Below are 19,520 nucleotides of genomic sequence, written 5' to 3'. Positions count from 1 at the left end.
TGAATAAATGTTTATGAGTTTCTGGTGAACTTCCAAGGGCCTTGTTTGTCCTGGCTCTTTTCCTGACATCTGACTCAACCATACGCTCGGACTCTCAGCCATGGAGACACAGACGCTTGTATAATGACAAATGTTTCACTGGATGTCACCTGCTACTTTTAATGGTCACAGTCACTCTACACTCAGAAAAGCACAGCCATGGATCCCTGAACTTTTCATCCTCCGTTTCCTCTGAGATCTCTCTCTCTTGTAGAGATTCACAATACATTTTGATAAAAAAGCATGAATGTGTGAAACTGAATCGTCCAATCGCTGTGAATCTTTACAACCAACTACTCTGAGGGAGTGAAGACTTATTCTTTTTCCAATGACTATAAATTGACAGATTTCAATAAAACAATCAGGGTGGAAGGTAAATTCCTGGATATAGCAGAAATGGGCCCAAGTGGAGGTGATATTCCATGTAGTGCTTTGCAGTAGCTCTGACAAGTTCACATTGAGTTAAACTCCCCCTTGTGGAGTGATATAGTAACAGCAGATTTGTAAAAATCTGTTGACCCTCATTACTAAAGCTGTGAAAAGCTGTGAAGCAGTGCATCAAAGCCTCTTTGGAACCAAAATTAACAGGACTGTTGTTCTATAATTCTTTATCATTTAATTTGATTTTTTTTGTTTCCTTTTCCTCTTCGTTTGTTCGTTTGTTCCCATGATTTTGGCTGTTGTCTTTCCTCAGGAGGTATGTACACCTGCTCTTCCAAAATGCTAAACCATCTCTCAGCTTTCAGGTGCTTTTGGTGGTCTGCCATGCTTTCGTTCTTCTCATTTTTTTTCCACACACAGGTTTTGGTTTTTTTTTTTTTTCAGTTTTTTTTTTGTCAGTAGATTTTTTATTTTTATTGTTTGTCTCTTCACTGACTCATTTGAACTTCAGATGTTTGTTTAGTCTCTCATTGAGCTGGTGGTTTGTCCACACTCTTTTATCTCTGTGGGTGGTTGCCAAGCGGTCACCGGGTGCATTTGCCACCCTGTGGGCTTGGCTCGGGGAGCTGATGCTTTGTGACCACTCTACTGAGCAGTTTGACCCTCTTTTCTCTGTATGCTGTGGTGGTCACTCTCTTTGATCTTGGTTTTTTTTTGGAAACTGCATTATACCCGTTTTCCATAAAGCGAGCACAACAAAGGACTTTTGCCTAACTCTCCAGATTGATCATGAACCTATTTACCCATTGGCTTATTGTTGTTTGCTCTCTGTTTGCATGGAAAGGGAATACTGCACCTTTTCAGTAATGTGGCTCTGCTCTCCTTATCTCATGCTGTAAATGAATCTAAAGGGTAACAGAGTGGCTATGGCCCGGTGTGGTGCTGGACTGGACTGGACCAAACTGAGGGAGAGAAGCATGGACGGTAGAGGAGTGTGCTGAAAAGGGGATTCATAGATGAAGTGTGCATGGTTTATAGTTTGACTGTGCATATTTTTAATTAGTGCAGCTTGTGTATTAATTAAAATACAGGGTCATTTAATCGGTGCAGATTGGTAAATATTGGTAAGTGAACTTGAGTAGTGTTTTTTTTTGTTTGTTTTTTTTTGTACAAAAAATTAAAACCAAAATGTACCCATTAAGCAAGAAGAGAGACAATTTCAACTTCATCCTTTTGAGATAAATCATTTCCAAACAACATGAACAACAACAATGGTTTACAAGGAGATGTGTTCCCTCTTAACCTCCACTTGCCCAGCCTCCCTCAGTTTCGTCTGGCATGGGTGACTCCCTCCACTCAGCTCCACTCCAGCCCAGCACCGTTCCACACACACCCAGCAACAATCTGCTGGGATGTCCCGCCTCGTCCCAGACATTCTTGCACGGGAGGAGGTCATCTCTCTTTCTCAGTGTGACAGGAACTGACATGACCATCAAACCGATCGCAAATCTCCGACCAACCCAATCAACTTTCAGGCCGTCAGCTGTGTGATTCTGCCATCACGTCTGTGTTTTCTGTTTGTCTGCTTCTTTGTTGCAACGCTGATGAGTCGAGATGTGGCGAGGGACTCTCCATCTCTGCCTGTCAACTGAAGTGTGTCGATGACGCCTGTAGATAATAACAAGTGTAGACTGAAGTGTTTGACCTATCATGACGTCTGTGAAATGATGGAAAATCATATACAGTGGTAATGCTGTTATATGATAATAAAAGTGTGTTCTATATGTCTGTATATAAACATCCTCAAAGCCTCCTATCCTGGTAGATGGGTTTCACAATGCAGCTTCTTACTAACACTGGTGGTGGGATAGCTTAGTCTAGTTAAAGCTGAGGTCTTTATGTCATGATTAGAAAGAACCTTGGTCCCCTCACTCACTGAGCCCTGCTCCTATATAACTGAGAAGTTACTTAACAAAACAGAGACAGGAAATTCAAGTCTGAGATGCCTGTAGAGTAGCTGAGCATAGCTCCAGGCTTTGAGCTTCCTTCCCCTCTTAGTTTGTTGGCATCCCATCCTCCCACAGCAAGGCTGCCATCTGCTACTGTGCAGTGCACTGTGATCAGGTTTCCCCTCACAGGAAGTATGGGTGACAAAGGGAGTCAGAGGTCAGCTTCAGATCAGCGAGCACAGAGTTAACCAAAGAGCCCCCACTGAGCGTGAAAGAGGCGAGAACTTAATCCTCAGTAACTCCTTATTTTCCATTTCAGCCCTCATTTAGTCATTTGAGTGCTTTCCAAATTTCTTCTGGTAACTTAATTTGGATGATAGCTCATTAAATTCAGTGAGGACATAGATCTGTATCCTGTCTATTGATCCTGCCTTGCCAGACCTATTCCTCTGTGTCAGCAAACAAGGAAAGAGAAACAGGGCCAAGTAAGGAGAGGCACAAAACGACATTTATGGAGACATGTAGCTTTATCATATAGCACCTTCACATTTTTTAAGGCTGTTCAGTCCAGATGATGGTGGGTGCATGGTGCAGTGTGGTACAGTGGTGGATCAGGGTGCATAGCAGGGTGTTCTGGGTAAAAGGAGTCCTCTGGAACCGTCATCTGTCTGTCTGCCCATACATCTGTCTGCCTGTCTGCTGCTCGACCCGGTGCTTCGGTGCTCGTTTCTCTCTCTCTCTCTCTCTCTCTCTCTCTCTCTCTCTCTCTCTCTCTCTCTCTCTCTCTCTCTCTGTTTTCTTGTTAAGCCTTTCTTATGCTGGCTGTTTGCTCCACAGGGGGACGAGTAAAAACCTGGAAGAGGAGGTGGTTCATCCTCACAGACAACTGTCTGTACTACTTTGAGTACACCACAGTGAGTACAGCTGAGTTTCTCAGTCACAGTGAAAAAGCTGCCTGCAATGTCCCTGCTGTTCCCTGTGTGCATTTACATATTTTAAATTTGTGCAGGACAAAGAGCCCAGAGGAATCATCCCGCTGGAGAACTTGAGCATCAAGGAGGTGGAGGATAAGAAGCCAGTATGTGCAGCTCCCTCTACTGGTTTATTCTGTGGTCACACATTTTACCTAATTTACTAATACTAATATCTAATTGTCAATAAAGAAGGACTCGCTCCAGTGCTGCCCATTGCTTTGATATTCAAAATGACTGACATGGGGTTGCATAGCATATGAAGTATAATTATCTTTTAAATATGTCTTTGAGGCATCTTACTTTCTATAATTTCTAACTTCCATCCACTTTACCTCTGTAGAACTGTTTTGAGCTTTTCATTCCTGACAACAAAGACCAAGTGATAAAAGCGTGCAAAACCGAGGCTGACGGACGCGTCGTGGAGGGCAACCACACCTTCTACCGTATCTCTGCGCCCACTGCTGAGGAAAAAGAAGAATGGATGAACAGCATCAAGTAGATGATTTATGTTTCCTATTTATTTATTTTCACTGTAGGTTTGAAAGTGTGGGCAGCACCTCAGACAAAATCAAACATACAAAAAGCTAATATTAATGGGTTTTGTCACTCCTATTATAATTCTTTGTCTTATTTTGTTTTGGAGAGTAATTGTGTTCTAAATTTTCGAAATACAGCTCATATAATTTGGGGGCTTTGGTGGAGTAAGTGTAATGCCACTGAGTCAGTTAATTAGCTATGGCTACAACTTAACATATTTTAGCCTGTGTTTGTTTTCATTTTGGCATTTTGGAACCATTGAAGGTATGCAGAATTAGCTATAAGCAGCTCCTGTTTGCAATGTGTCCATGGATGTACAGACAACTATCAGTGGATTATTTTAATACAAGAGAACACCAAAAAATGTCAAGATTTTCAAGCAAGTTCCTGAGTTATAATGACCATCCTTTTTCTATGACCCTGAAACAGATTTATGGGCATTTATTTGAGATGTTCAGAAAGTGCAAGTCACACTGAATCTAGAAGTGTGTGTGTGTGTGTGTATGCGTGCGTGCGCAGTTTGACATTTCTCCCTCCACGCCTACGCTTTGAAAACCTCTGCTGTAGGGTTTTACTGATTCCCACCCAGAAATGTCTGCCTGTTTTCAGTTGGAGCAGATTGTTTTATACTGCTTTTGACTTAGAAGCTGATCAGTGTAGTGTATAGACAATAAGGTCTTCATGTGATCATCACAGTTGAGAATGTAATATGACAGAATATAAAGAAAACAATACAAATGCTGATTATGCTGAGCAGCACTGGCCGTTCAAATACTATTTTAACAATTTTATTTCAGTGTTGACTTTAACACAGATCCAGAGTTAAATTCGAAGAAATTTTAAAACAAAGCATGAATAAAATGAGCACTACTTGTAAATGTACCATTACAGGACCGGAAGAGTGCAGCAATTTGCACACTTACGCCTTTATGCTTCTCTCTGACATTTTCCTCTGCGTCTGTGCCCACAGAGCTGCCATCAGCAGGGACCCTTTTTACGAGATGCTGGCAGCCAGGAAAAAGAAGGTGTCATCCATGAAGAGGCACTAGAGCCACTCAGCGTTCCCGATATTGCACTTGACAGAGCACTGGGTCCAGGTTTCTCTTCACCCTGTCAGGGCTAGTGCAGAGGCCACGGTTGAGGTCTACCTCAGACCTCTCCAGGGGATTTTTACTAGGATACATAATAGCTCTGGCTTTGGGACTCTACTGGCCTGAAAAGCAGGAAGCATGCTGGGGTTTCTAGATAAGAGTCAGGGCCAAAGCCTCCTCTAACCTCCTGTCTGAATGTCTCTCTTTCTCTCTCAGCTTTGTGTGTGCTCTCTGTCTAGGAAGCCGAAAGGGAATCTTGCTGCAGCAAAATCCTTCTCGAAGATGCTTTAAAATAAGAACACAGTTCCCATATACATTGCAAATGTACGCGACATGCATACACTCATGCAGTTCCCTGTAGCACACGTCGTTTTAACTCAGCAGGTCTGACCGAGTGTGGCGCCCCAACCAAAATATTCCTCGCTTTATGAAAGAAAAGTGAAGACCTTTTCTAATGTGCTTTAATATTTGGGTAATATGTGTCTATTTTTACAGCTTTTACTGTCAATTCCTCTTGAGTCTTTTTTGTTTGTTTGCTTTTGTAAAATAAAATGGTCTTGCAAGAGAAACTGCGGTGGGGGGTGGGGGGTGGGGGGCAGATGTGGGAGGGTGGGGTGTATAATTTGCTGTTAGTGATTTTATAGAAAAAAATGGAAAACAAAAACATGTCTGTTTAAAAAAAAAAAGTTGCCACTCAGGAGATTGTTGCGATGTTCTGAAACTTTCTGTGTCAGCGCTAACGTGGATCCTGTTCACGACACGACAACCATGCAAGGAACTGAAAACCTCGTCTGTGTCCCAGACTGAACTGTTTTTGTAAATGTGAAGCTGTAGTGTGGGGAGGTACCACTGCAGGTGAGGGTGTCTGCTTGTCTGGACAGGGTCTCAGTGTTGGATCTGGCTCTCACTGTTCATTTCCTGAAGGTCCTGGAGATTCATCCTGGGGATTAGAGTCTTTTAAAGGGACGATTGTCCATCACCCTTTGCCTCTTTTTGAGGTCTTAGGTTGTCTGGAAAACAGACATGTCGACCCCGTTTTGCTTTTGCTCCACGTACATTTTTTTTTTCTTGCCATCACCTCTCGTCTCAAACGCAAGACCACTTTCTGTTTCTGTATCATTAAAAAATAGAAAAAGCAATTTATTTGTTAGAAAAGTTACGTTACTGCTGCACAGTGCCTGGCGCTCTAGACGAAACGTGATGAGAAATGCTGCTGGTTAGCGACAGTAATTCACAGTTTTCTTTTCCCACTCGAACAACATTTAATCTTTGTTTCCTACCTTTATCATACTTTTTCTTTGTGGAGGGTTACCTATTTAATGGTAAAATGAATCACATTACATTTTAGCCCTCAGCCCAACCTCACGATCGTTGTACAATATTATGTGCTTCAGGTTGTTTATGTATAAGACATTATAAATGACGTATTGTTGCAGAAGCTTTAAAGCAGCACAGATAAATGTGTGGTGAAGCTATGCCTGTAAAGGAATGGGTTATCCCCGTCTCAGGAAGCGTGATGTGAAACAATACAAAACTACTGCTTGTATCAGGAATGTACTGTGGTGAACCAAAAGATGGAGGGCAGGATGTGTGATTGGTCATGCCACGGCAGTGACATGTCATCTTGTCCAATAGCAAAAACTGCGTTGAGGTACAATTTTGCAAATACAGTCTGAGTTGTGCGTCAAGCAGTTGTCTTTTCTACTTTTGTCTACAGTTGTCTCCTCTCTCGTCTGTGCCTGCTGGTCATTATCCTTTGTCCTCACCTGTTCCGTTTTCCGGTTCTCTTCTTCTCGGCTCCTTTCAGCGCACTAATCCTAGAGAAATAAGGAAAACTGCTAAACAATCATAATTCTAGACAGTATTGGTTTATTTATCAAAGTTGTACATACTTATATGTATAGTGGGTATTTTGTCTTCATTTTGTTTCTTAGTTGTGCCATTTTCTTTTCTTTTTCAGTTCAGTAATGTTTGATTTGAGGTTTCTATCATTGCCATTTAATCAAGCTGAAATAAAGATTTGTCACAAATACTGGCTGTGAATGGCTTTTGCAGCACCGAAAGTCAAAGAACTCATGTTATAGCTTGCTCCAGCAGGTGGCAGTATGTGACAAGCACTGTAGAGGTACTCCTCTGCAAAAGACAAGTCTAACAGTATTGCAGCAAACGAGGTTTTACATGGATTTTTACACTAAGTACTAATTACAGCTGAATTATAGTCAGGTCTGCAAATCAAAAACTAATTAAATCAAGGGTTAATTGAAATCAACCTTCTGTATTTTCATGAACACTGAATGCTCATTCCTCTTGAAGGCGACTTTTACATTGAATCATTCCTTCTCTGTTTTGACTGCACAACTTCCAAAGCATTCTTCCAACCACATTTACTGTAGCTTCTATTAAAAAACCCCCAAGCTTCTTTTATGGTTTATATCTACCCTTTATTTACAACTTCTTAACTTTTCATATCTTTTCACAAGCTTGCTATTAAAATATTTATGGAGCAAATGTTGGGCCATGAGAAGGAAAGGTCGATATTTACAAGTGAATATGTATCATATTAAAAGATGCCTGGAAAAGCAATCAATAGAAATGACTTTTTTCTGAATGGAGCGAGCATTCACATTGTTGTAACGTTACAAAAATACCTGATGGATTGCCTACCAGGCTGCAGCAGCTGCCCTTTCGTGTGACTCAAGAGTTTTCATTTTCTACACTGAACTGAATATTTTCTATCAAAAGTTCAATAGTGCACAAATTTACTGACAAACACAAATCTGCTTTTCAGCATTTCCGGTTAACCTTAAAAACAAAGCTTCTGTCCTAGTTGAACATTCACAGAATAGGCTATATTGTACAGACACATATATTGCAGGCATAGAGTTGCAGCAACCCGTATGTGTTCAGCAAGTTGTTGCACAGTGATAAAACTTACAACAGTTATGGGATTTAAATGTTTCTGAATGCCTGAGTTTGTTTGAGTTGACACATGTTTATCTGAGCAGTAAAAGGCAAGAAAAATAGGGAATTGCTTTCAAAAGCCCCTTTATCTGTGAAAGATTAAATCTATTTTTTTTTCCCCCAGCAAAACCAAATTATTTCCAAAATCAGGGCAAAATGAATGAAGGTGCTTATTTGTATGATATTGTCCTCCGAGCAATTGCCTGCGGTGCTTTGGGAGCACATGGTAACAAATTCTGAAACAATTTGTTCCAGGTGTGCATTTAAAAGACATAATAGCGAGATGTTTTCAAAACGATTTTCCTGCTTTGCATCTGTGCTTTTAGATATTAAATGAATGGCTTTTTACTGAAAAAACAAAGTGGATAAGAATTTGCCTCTGTTTTTTTTCTCAACTGCAGTCAAGCAATATTTTTGCACCAATGTTGTAAAACGTGATGATAGAGATAATTTTGAGAATTACAGACGGGGCCAACGAGGTGACCGTGACTGATGGGAAATGAGAGGCATGTTGCCACGGCAAGAAAAAAAAAGTGAGAAAAAAAAAGTTAGAGAATGTGTGGTTCTGGTGGGGAAGCAGCAGCAACAGCAGCAGCAGAGAAGTCTGTTTTTTTTACCATCTGCGCTGTTATTCACTTCTCGTATTTCTCACTGCAGTGTGGATAAGCAGGCACATGAAAAGACAGTGTGCTTGTACATCTTTTTTTGTGAGCTTGAGGTTTCTGTGCGTGAGAAATGGAACATGATATACTGTACAGTAGGAGGTGAGGTTTCATCAGTCCTTCCCCGGAATGAGTTAAGAGGGAACAATAGGAGGAGGGCCCACATAGTATACAGAAAGGAGATCCTTGGAACAAAATGTACCCAGAGTTAGATATCCTTTTAAAAACAAAGTAAAGAATGGTACAGCTCAGTAAAGCATACCTGACCTCACTGCACTGAAACACACTCGACCACACCACTCAGTCATGCTGCCATGTCAGGTCTGCCTGGAGAATTCGCTTCTCTGTGGTTATGCTGATGAAGGGGGAAAGGCCTGGGCCTGTTGCGGCTCTCATAGGCCAGGCAGTGGGATCCTCCGTCTCCTCCGGTAAGTGGAGACATGTGAGACCAGTCAGGCTCCAATTAGGCCCAGACTGTTTCCCAGAAGCGCTGGAGGCCTCCCCCTGCCTCTCGGCCCACCGTGGCGAGAGAAGGGTGCACCCCATGGTGTCCGGACCTGACCTCAGCTGGCATGAGAAGGGCTCTTTCTTGTATGGGCTCATGCAGGCAAAGAATGTTACACACAGACAGGCATGCACACACAAACACTGTCACGCAAACATAAATTCAACACAGCCTGGTGGACGTTTTCACGCAAACCAGTTCACAGCAGTGTAGAATTTGCTTTAACAGGTCTCTCGGTTTTCAGCTTTGCATACAATCACTAAGTTAATGTAACAGGGGTGTTGCTGTGAAGTTGGTATTTTAACAAAATTTTTATTAAAAGCTATAAATCATGTGAATCATTTTTGTTGAACAATAACAAGAAAATGAGCTGTCAAGGCCAATTCAGAAAACAGTACTTCATCAGATCTCCCGTAACACTCCTGTTATGTTTATGCAAATACAAGGAAAAAAAAAATTACACAGAGACAGACTGGAGCCCTTTGCAGCTCATACTCAGAAATGTTTTTAGAGACTACATATTGCAGTGATTTAGGCGCATGTATACTTAAGGTGCTCTGCTGACAGATGCATTGTTGCTTTACTGGAAGGATAAATCCTGCTCAAATCACTTTAGGAATCTCCTGCTCTGCTGAGAGACACTGAATTCATCCTCGGGGCAGGATTTCTGAGAAAGGGAGTTAAAAAGCAGCCACAACAAAGTCTCTCCCTCCCCTTGCCCTCATCCACTATCTCTCTCTCTCTCTCTCTCTCTCTCTCTCTCTCTCTCTCTCTCTCTCTCTCTCTCTCTCTCTCTCTCTCTCTCTCGTGCTCTCTGCTTTACACGCATTTATATAACCGTTCAAACCGTTTACAGTATATCACAGCATCTCAGTGTTGTGCGTAAGCCAGCTGTTGATAGTGAAGGTCATATCTGTGATAGTGAAAATCAGTAAAACTTTGGCCTGTGTTCAGTGTAGAGAGTAAAATACAGAGGGGGGATGATGTACTGATTTAGTTCAAAGTGTTTTTCCAAAAACATGCCGTTGTGTAAGTTTGAAAATTGCCAGGGTACAAAATCTTACAAAACATCTTATTACAACTAGCTGGAGCAGAAAAATAAAACAAAGCTCTATGGCCCTCATTTTGAGTTGAGCTTAAGTAACTGAACCTTACAGCTAAACTTTAAAATGGTGAAAACCTGCTAGCTGTTGTTTGAGTGAATTGATCGTCTTAGGCCTGTGTTTGAAATCAGATGCCCTTAAAATATATTCTTAGTGAATGGAATTGTCCTGGAAGCTACACTTATTGCCAGGAGGTGTTGTTCACCGGTGACATAGTGACCTACATATGAGAGTGTTAAGGAAATTCTAATCAGGTTTTATCACGTCTACTGCTACAATCCACCTGGCTGAAACTGAGACATGCTTGAATTTGTGACTCAGTTGTAAGCAATATATGGTCACATGTAGCTAATAAAACGATCTCTAAATGATTCAACCAAAAGGCAGTATACTAACAGCAGTTACGGGCATTCTTGGATTACAACCGAGAAATGATGCAGCCACCTTAAGTCTAAATCTAAGTATTTGTTCCTGAATGTAATCAGTTCAAGGAATTGAATTTGAACAGAACTGAGTTGAGAGATAGACGCTGTCTGTGTGCCACATTGATTAGATTTACTGGAAAGAGGAATCAACTTTTTTTCTTGTATACATTTTTTTTGTGTTAGTGATCTTGCTGCTGCAGAAAAACTGTGTGAATAGGACAGAGTCTTGTTTGTCCCAGTGGGAAAATGGTAATGTGGGATTTTTCTGCACATTCATTGAACTGTGGGTGGCTCTAATTCTAGGAAACTTTTTTTTAATGCGGTGTGAGAAGAAGCACATTTTTTTTACTGTGGGATTTTTGTGATTTCTCTCATGTCTTAATGGAGCATCCTGTATATTATGTATCTCATGCTGATTGCAGCTTATTATGCAGTTCAGTAATCACAGGCGCATAGCATTGCAGAAATCTCAGATGAGAACTGTTGGATAAGCTCTAGCAATTTCTGGAACAGGCAGATTGTTTGTTTACATGCAGGTCGAAGGTTGGGACAAAGTGTACCCTCCTTCCAAGATTTCTAGCGAAGAACGGGAAAAAGAGGCAAAAGGAGGCCGTGGTTTGGAGCAGCTCCAGTAGAATTTCCTGTCTACAGGGAGTGCCCAGTGAGAAGGGGACAAAAGGAAATGCCTTGAAAAGAGAGAGAGAGAGAGAGGGGCCTGTAGAGCTCCTTCCTGATCTCTAATGCAGAACCAGTTTGCTGCAGTACTCTTATTTGTGATCAGAATCAGACATTCTGATGATGACGCCTTTGTTACTCATGGAAAATAATGAAAACTTGCAGCATTTGAGGGTTAGAGTCAAAGTGAAAAGGCCCATTGAGGTCTTCTGTGTGAAGCATGTAATCAGAACACACATCTGAAATATGCGCAGGAGGCCTTGCAGACAGGAGTTCCCTCTGTTAGGCCTCTCAGGCACACTGAGTTGCTCTTTTCACAAGCCTCAAAGTGTAGGAGCTGCACATCCATAATGCAGAGCCAAGAGAGGGAAAAAAAATGGAATTATATCAGCCGTCTGTCTGTAAATCAAGGACACCAGGGCTGTAAAAGAAGAAAAAAAAATGCATAGATAATGATCCATGATGCGGTTTCAATTTTGTAAGAAGCTTAAACACAGAAACAAACGCTCACTGATGATTACTGGTGCAGGTGTGCTCCCGTAACTCACTCTAGCAGAACAGGAACACACCTGCACCAGTAACAGTAGGCTCCATTCAACACAATCAATGGCGTAGTCAGTTCATAGTCCCCAGATATGACCTCATTGTGTGTGCCATGAAAAGATTTCGTGCAAGGTCATCGAAGGCCTTGTCAAACACACATATGGACTCATTTACCGATTTAGGGAATAGCTGGGATCAAAGCTTTCCTCTGGATGACTGATGCATTTTGGGTATTATCCTCAAACATCTGTGACTGAGTCAGGCCCTTTAGACCATTGTGCAGTATGAAGGAAAAGGCGACTTGTCAGTGAGGGGGAAATGAGCAATAAAGGTCCATTGGCTGTAGAGTGAAACCCGGGTAAACCCCCCCCAATCCACCAAAATGTCCTTTCCTCTGCCTGACACATATCACAGGCTGCTATCAGCACTCTTATCTGAACAGCAACCACAAAACTGGTGTGTGAACGTTGCACATACACACTATATCTATCCGGAACTGTCAGACTTACTGGCACATCTCAGGATCAAGTTACTACAACAGAGGAAGTGCGTGTGTCTGTGTTTGCATGTGTTCATGTGTGTAGATGCACATGGATAGCCAGAACATTATTCTATTTGCATGCACAGACTCAGCTCATGCGTATGTTTTGGCTGCACGCTCCCTCACTTGAGAGCATTCAACAAGGTGTTCTCAGTTAACAGCATCTCTTAGCTAACCTGCTATTACAGTGTAGACAGATTTATCACCATCTGCCCAATGACATCAGCAAGCTATTTCTGAGGTTTGTGGGAATCAAAGTCCATTCTGAAGATCTCGATTATGTCACTGGCTCCCTTCGTCTCCAAACATTTGATACTGATAAACTGATGGTGGCGGCAGTGGCGAGCGAGCTAAGATAGGCAGGCAGCGTCAGATCAATGATATTATTTGCCCTGATGCAGTCTGAAAGTTTGGGGCAGCAGTTGATCATGATCTGGACAGCGGTTGCTTCGGGGGAACATGGCACGTGTGCATTCTTCAGAAGCAAGTCGCACCATCATAGTGGTATGACCTCACACTGTTATTTTAGATGAAAAGTGCAGAGATCAAAGAGGTGCTGATTCTCATCCTAGATAAGAAGGATTCCTTCAGGGTGTTTTTCCACCAGTTTTCACTGGTTTGCACATGACTCAGGCTTGGCTTTCCCCAAAATCCACACTCCAGGAACTTGTAAAGCTCAAGTACAAAAACTGAAATGTAAAATTGGTAATTTGTTGTTTTATCGGGGGTTATGTTGCAGACTATACTAACCCCTCCTGTAAAATGACAAACTGTCAGTGTTACACTTTTGAATTTTTTTTTGGCAATTTCAATTAGTGAGCTTCAGAGGTGCTGGAGGGCAGATTTTGTTACCTTATTTTGTGAACAGAGCCAGGCTAGCTGTTTCCCCTTGTTTACCATCTTTATGCTAAACTAAGCTGGCTGGCTGCTAACGCAAGAAGTCCTCCAACTTATACGCCCCCAGTTTGTCTGTCCCTGCCCTTGGATGTGGCTCGTAGGAATATACCAGGGAAAGGTGTACGACATCTTTGTTGTCATGGTTACAAAAATAAACACACTGTTAAGGTCGTGGAAAGGTCCCAGTTTGGTTTGGTTTAGGCACAAAAACTACTTGATTAGGTTGAGGAAAAACTTGTGGTTTGGGTTAAATAAGTAAAACCTTAAGGTTAGAGGACCTTTGTGATCATGATCACAATGTTAAACACAGTTAAGGTTAATGGGACAGTCATGGGAAATGAAGAGCGCTTTCCTAAGTAAACATCTGTGTTTTGTTGGCCCACCCCTTCACCCCCAGCCTCCTCCTAACGCTGACTTTGTTGCCACACAACAACATCACCTGACTACCTCCTTTGCTCCTGTCATAATTACTACAGCCACTAGAGGTAATCAAACAATAAAACACAACTATGGGTTGTAATAAGCTGCTAGCACAGATGACCTACTGGCTTGATTTTACAGGACAGTCTCGCAGACAGTCGGTTCATATTTACTATACAGACATGAGAGTGGTATCAGTCTTTTCATCTAACTCTTGGCATGAAAGTGAAGTCTTTTTACCAAAACGTCAGACTATTACTTCAAAAGTAAATTGTATTTGTACACATTAGTATCTCCACAATTAATAAGATAATTTCGTGCTTACAGCTGGCTTTTCTGTCTTCCTCATGTCGGTAATCCTCTAAAAATAAAGAGTGAGATGTGGTTCACTGTTCATCAGCTGACTTATACTCTATAATGTCAAATATTTGAGCTTCATCTTTCCAGTAAGTGTTGAGGTGCCAAGAGTTTAGTAACCAGAACTAACACAATGTTGCTTACTGTGGAAAATAATGACACACTGGAATCTGGGGTCTGATGACGTTTGTGACATTTGCTTCTTTCTTTAGCTGCTTCCTCAACACCCTGACTGTACCGTCAAACTGACCGAATCACAGTGTGCATTTCCTGTATCCATTTTCACAAGTTAGCACTGAATGTCTAAATAGTCATTGCCACATTGTGTCAGCTATTTGTGATTTGGAAAGAAAGGGTTTTGAAATCCCAGTACAGGTCTCTCAGGAGTCGACCCTGTGAGGCTGGTCTCAATAATAGCCCCCACTGAAGCTGCCCGTTCATGGTCACATGACTAAAATGTTGGTAACTGACCCACGTGCTCTACCAGTTGCAACTTATCACAACAGCACTAGACATTCCTGTTACTCTCTCATTGGCCAATGCCAGGAAAATAAAGGCTAAGAGAAGAAATCAGGATCTAGATAACCACCCATTAAGCCAACAGTGAATGACAACATCTTTCCTGTTGTCACATCAAGAGCTTTTCTTTCCCTGTCTTCATCTTACCCTTGAGAAGAGCAGAACTGGCACTGACCCAGTCAGTGTGGTGTAATGTAAATATTGGAGCAATGTCTGGAGCTGAAAGGGCTGCTGGTCATTTTCTGGCAAGGCCAACGTCAAACAATGCCAGAAAAGAACGTCATACAGCAAGGAATAAGGTCATTTATTCAAAAAGCATACTTGGCAGTGTAATAGGTTACTGTTAAACAGATGAAGTGCAAGGCATGACATGGAATAGTTGTGATTGTCAAGTATCATTGTGGATAATTTCTGTTTGTGAAAGGTACAAGTTAATGGCTCTGTGTTCTGCTTTTAGCTCTTCCCAGAAGGCAGCTGTGACAGTGATGATACTCATGGCCGTAAATAGACTCCATGTGATATGCAGGGGGTGGGGTGGGGTGGGGTGGGGGGTGGGGGGGAATGCAAAAAGCTGCATGTGCCCAGCATGTTGTGCCAGATTTCACTTTCAGCTTTCACCCCTTTTCAGATCAAGTGCCAATCTTTCATTTATAAGTTCACTGGCTAATTTAAATAAAAACAAACACTCATGTCTTGTTCAGAACAGTGGAGATTGATTTAAATGGCCATGCAGACAAAGATACAGCAGAGTTCATAGTTCATACTCTGCAAGATATATAAAATAAAAAAAAATTGGGTGCACAAATAGGATCTCACTTTTTCTGCATGTTAATATATGCATAGGATTTAACTGCAAAGTCTGATCTAATGTTTTTTTTTTTTAGTTTTGAACTTTTTACACTTGACGGCATTGCTCACATAGTGCTGTCACTTCCCACCAAGGGGTAAATGCAAAATACACAATAATAAAGTTTTCTTCCCTGTGAGTTTACAGTAATGCTCTGTGCAGTTGCGCAATCAGCGTGAAGACAAGCATGTCTGACACTCATGAACAAAATGTTCTGTTCCTGGCATCATTCCACATACCATGGAAGTCTACTGATGAGATGTTTGTAGTCATCACAGAATACATACATATATGTCAAACCGACACCATAAGGACGTAGTTTGAGTTCACGAATATTTTTTGAAACATGAATTGTGAAAAACAGTGTTGCCACTCAGGGTTTTGTGGTGTGTTGTTCATTCTCAGCCGTGGTGGTCACACTTGACACTTCCCATAATTCACAGAAACACACAAAGAACGACATTGACAGCAACACAGTGAGAAAGCGAGAAAGAGAGAGAGTTACCAGGAAATTATTACTGGATGATTGTTAATCACACAGAATTGGTCTTGCCCAACCAACAAGGATGTTTTATAGTAATACAGCTGTAAATGACAATGCTATAGCAGACCAACAGTGACACTGAAACTGGGGAGACATGCAGGTTGAGGCACAAAGTGCAGCTACTCTACACAACCTGATACAGAGCTAACAGGAATTAGACTGACTATACCTATACCAGGAACCACCCTGCATATCTCAGTGACAGAGAGTTCCACAGTAGTTCACCTGATTTGAATCACACACTATAGTTTACATGCCACAGCAACGACACTGCTTCCTCTTCCAACCCTTTCTTTCATGTAGTATCATTTTTCATCAAGTTTCGGTTAAATTGAATTGTAGAAAAAAAACCCAGACTTTATTCTAAATTAAACTCTCCAGGATGGCAGAGGATGTTTTAAAAGAAAAAATTAAAAAAGACACTGCCAATGTTGTTGACTCAACCTGAATTCAGAGGTCACTAAATTCAGCTGTACAAACAATAAGAGGCGCCTTTGTAAATGCCAAAACCACAAATAACGCAAAGCTTTTAAAAGATCTCCCTGTTCAGTGAAATTCTGCAAGACCGAGCAGATCCAAAATATTTTGTTGAATAACATTTTTCTGCTTTTCTCTCCTTCCAGTCGAAAGGCCTGCTCTTTCCCCCCTCGTACCCAGCGGGTTTTACGGGAACCATGAGGTAGGTTAGGGTAAATTTCTGAGTCAGTGTGGGAAAACCTAAACAGCTGCCTTTTCCACTAAACAGTGGTTTAGACCAACAAGCTATCGTGCAAGGCCTTGTCTCATACGCTAAACCAAGGACCAATTCACAGACTTTGCACTTGAATTTAAACTTATTCATTTTTAATGACATTCGTAGAGATACATAAAAACATGGACAATATAGTGTTTCTGCTTTACTGTTTAGATTATGTAAAGCTACTAGAATTGAGAGACATAGAAATGCCTATACATGCACAGCCTAAAGGGGCCAAATCTGTCACTGCCAAGCCTAACACCCTGAGCCTCAGATGTTTGGCCAGGGTCCCACAGTGCGCTACAGCAGCACAGTAGAAAGCCTTCTCAGCTCCAGGTCACTTGGTTCACCTCTGCTGATCACTTGAGGAGTGACCTCTGGTTAAGTACACACTGTTTTTGGTTTGTTTATTTTCCTTTATCTTATTTTATTGTCCCCAGGGACACTTGCAAGTCTTCTTTAAAGTCCTCCTCCTCACTACACTTAAAGGTCCTTCTACACTCTAAAGAAGAATTGATCTGGGAAATTACAGTAGACATGCTAAAAAGCCAAGTCAGCATGCCATAATAATGTGCATAGCGATTTCCATGAAAACGCAGTGAGATAAAACATAGCATGGGGGTTTCTCCTTCCCAGCTCGAGCCAACGCACTGCTCCTTTTCCTTCCATTGACTCCCATTAGGATCCCAGGGGAGGCTTTGAATGCTAAATACATGTCTCACAATGATGACACAATAGATTTTCTGGAAACAACTGATGTGTACTGTTACGAGGCTATCCTAGCGATTTCCCTTCCCCCTCCTATCCTAATGATGGTCTGAATCAGACAACACCTGACTCACCTCTGTGGACACAGCTGGCTTTTACCAAATACCATCCGGCTTTGTGGAGTCAATCTGTTGCCCACAAGTCCCCGCCCCCTGTCAAGTTTTGTTAAAACTAACACCAAAACAGATGCGGTGTATCTTTTAAAGGACTGAACCGGTCTGTGCTGAGAAGTTTCAGTGCTGTTTTTTTTTTTTTTTTTTTTTTAGGTTCCTGATTTGTCTGATTTTACTTACAGGTTGCAGCATCGTAAAACACTGCCTTTTACTGTAAGTACTGAGTAAAATGAGTAAGTTGGTTGAAGGAAGACAAAAGGAAGACATGACACTGTAGCCTGGAGTTAATCTACAATAAATGTTATCACCACCTGAAGCTTGTGGTGGTCATAGCTGAGTCAGCAGGGAGGGCACTGATGTGGATAGTATGAGCACTCTATCAGTCACACACATGTTGCCAAAGATTAGACAGTCTTTACGTGAGGATCTGGAGTCACACTTCCTTTAGACAGCCCTAAGCTGATATAAAAATTATTAAAGTGATGATAAAGAAAGTCTTATGGTAGGGGGAGGGTCACCACAATGGGTGGGGAGATCAAAATAAAAAAATAAAAAAAATCCACTTTTTGTCACCATAATGTTAAGACTCAACACTGGACTATCCAAATTAAGTGTTAAAAGATCTTCGACAAGGCTTAGGGCCAATAAGATTGTTTGGACAGTCAATAATACTTTTTAGTTTTCCTTTTAGATCTTAAGCCTGTATGATAAATAAATGGTATAAAACACACTATAGCATAGTTTTAAGCAGATATAAGGACATTTTTAGCTGTTTTATTCAAACAGTACTTATCAGCAAATTTAATTTCTCATGTAGAGACATATTTGAAATTGTCACAGCTGTGTTTTATTATGTTGTCATACATAATCAGTTTCTACACCAGCCTCCACTTGTGTTACTGTTGATAAATACATTTACAAACGCTCATGTCTGCTTACAGCTATATAATGTGCGTTTCATAAAGTGTTTAAATATACTGGTTACAAATGCTACTTTTTCAATGTAAAAAACACTTGAGTTGTGTTGTGGCAAATTTTATTAGCGAGCACAGGACTGGAGATAAACAAATGATTTGTTTGCATTGCAAGGTTATATGTGAGAAGCTGTACTCTTGTCTGACAGATGTTTCCACGTTACAACGTGTCTAATCTAGTTCATGTGGGCTCTGTAGCTGTATGTGCAAGACAAAATAACTTATTATCTAAGTAAAATAGTAAAATGTTAAAGTATGCACTTTAATATTTAATGATGTGTATTTGGAGAGGTTAATACAAGCCTAAATATTGGGAACTCAAACGATCATTAAAATCATGGTCATAAATACTGCATGGGAAACAAACAAATAATAACTTGTTGCCCCTGGATACCAGCTGCGGCTATTGGGAAATAAAGTCTCAATGAAGTTCCCCAAAATCTGGCGCCCTCTATGGGTAACTGGTATTTGCAAGCCACTGCTGGTGAATTTCTCAGAAACCGATTACACAAAGTGCCTCACCTAAGACTGAATCATTACCTCACACATGAAACTAAAGCGGAATTTTTTTTTTTTTAACCAAAAAAGAAAAGCACACTATGTATGATGTATGATTTTTGACTTTTTCAGCTTGTTCTTAAAAATCTTAAAAAACTAATAATAATAATAATAATAATAAATGTGATTAGTGTTTATAAAACAATAACGAGACAAACACTATGTTACCAAAGGTAAACATGTATTGCTTGGAATCCTTCCTTCCTAACACGCCTCACCCTACTGTTCCTTCTAAACGAAGGAACTGTAGGGTGAGGCGCGTCTCATAGCAGGAATCCTTTAAAACAAATAAATAAATAAAGCTTCCTGTCAATCTGCCAGGAGAGAGAGGCTTTACTGGAAAGAGGAGGCGGAGTCTCCTCACATTAAGGAGGACTATTCTCCACCTCCCTCTCCACTTA

At 41.1% G+C, this 19,520-nt stretch overlaps 1 protein-coding gene across 4 annotated transcripts in view; it reads left to right on the top strand.

The window, feature by feature from the left end:
• Nucleotides 1-7,390, top strand: part of cyth1a (cytohesin 1a) — a 41,321-nt gene extending 33,931 nt beyond the window's left edge. For 3 of the 4 annotated variants that reach the window (XM_041063586.1, XM_041063585.1, XM_041063587.1), the window contains exons 10-13: nt 3,205-3,283; nt 3,379-3,447; nt 3,684-3,838; nt 4,851-7,390. In XM_041063586.1, the coding sequence (XP_040919520.1) occupies nt 3,205-3,283; nt 3,379-3,447; nt 3,684-3,838; nt 4,851-4,929 (382 nt within the window). In that variant the 3' untranslated portion in view covers nt 4,930-7,390. The remainder of the gene's footprint in view (nt 1-3,204; nt 3,284-3,378; nt 3,448-3,683; nt 3,839-4,850) is intronic. The other variant, XM_041063584.1, reaches the window with a different exon arrangement.
• The last annotated feature ends 12,130 nt before the right edge of the window (nt 7,391-19,520 follow it).

Source organism: Toxotes jaculatrix, chromosome 18 (genome assembly GCF_017976425.1).
Source record: "Toxotes jaculatrix isolate fToxJac2 chromosome 18, fToxJac2.pri, whole genome shotgun sequence".
Classification (NCBI taxonomy): domain Eukaryota; kingdom Metazoa; phylum Chordata; class Actinopteri; family Toxotidae; genus Toxotes; species Toxotes jaculatrix.
Note: the sequence above shows the minus strand (reverse complement) of the source record. Positions and strands in the feature narration are given on the sequence as shown.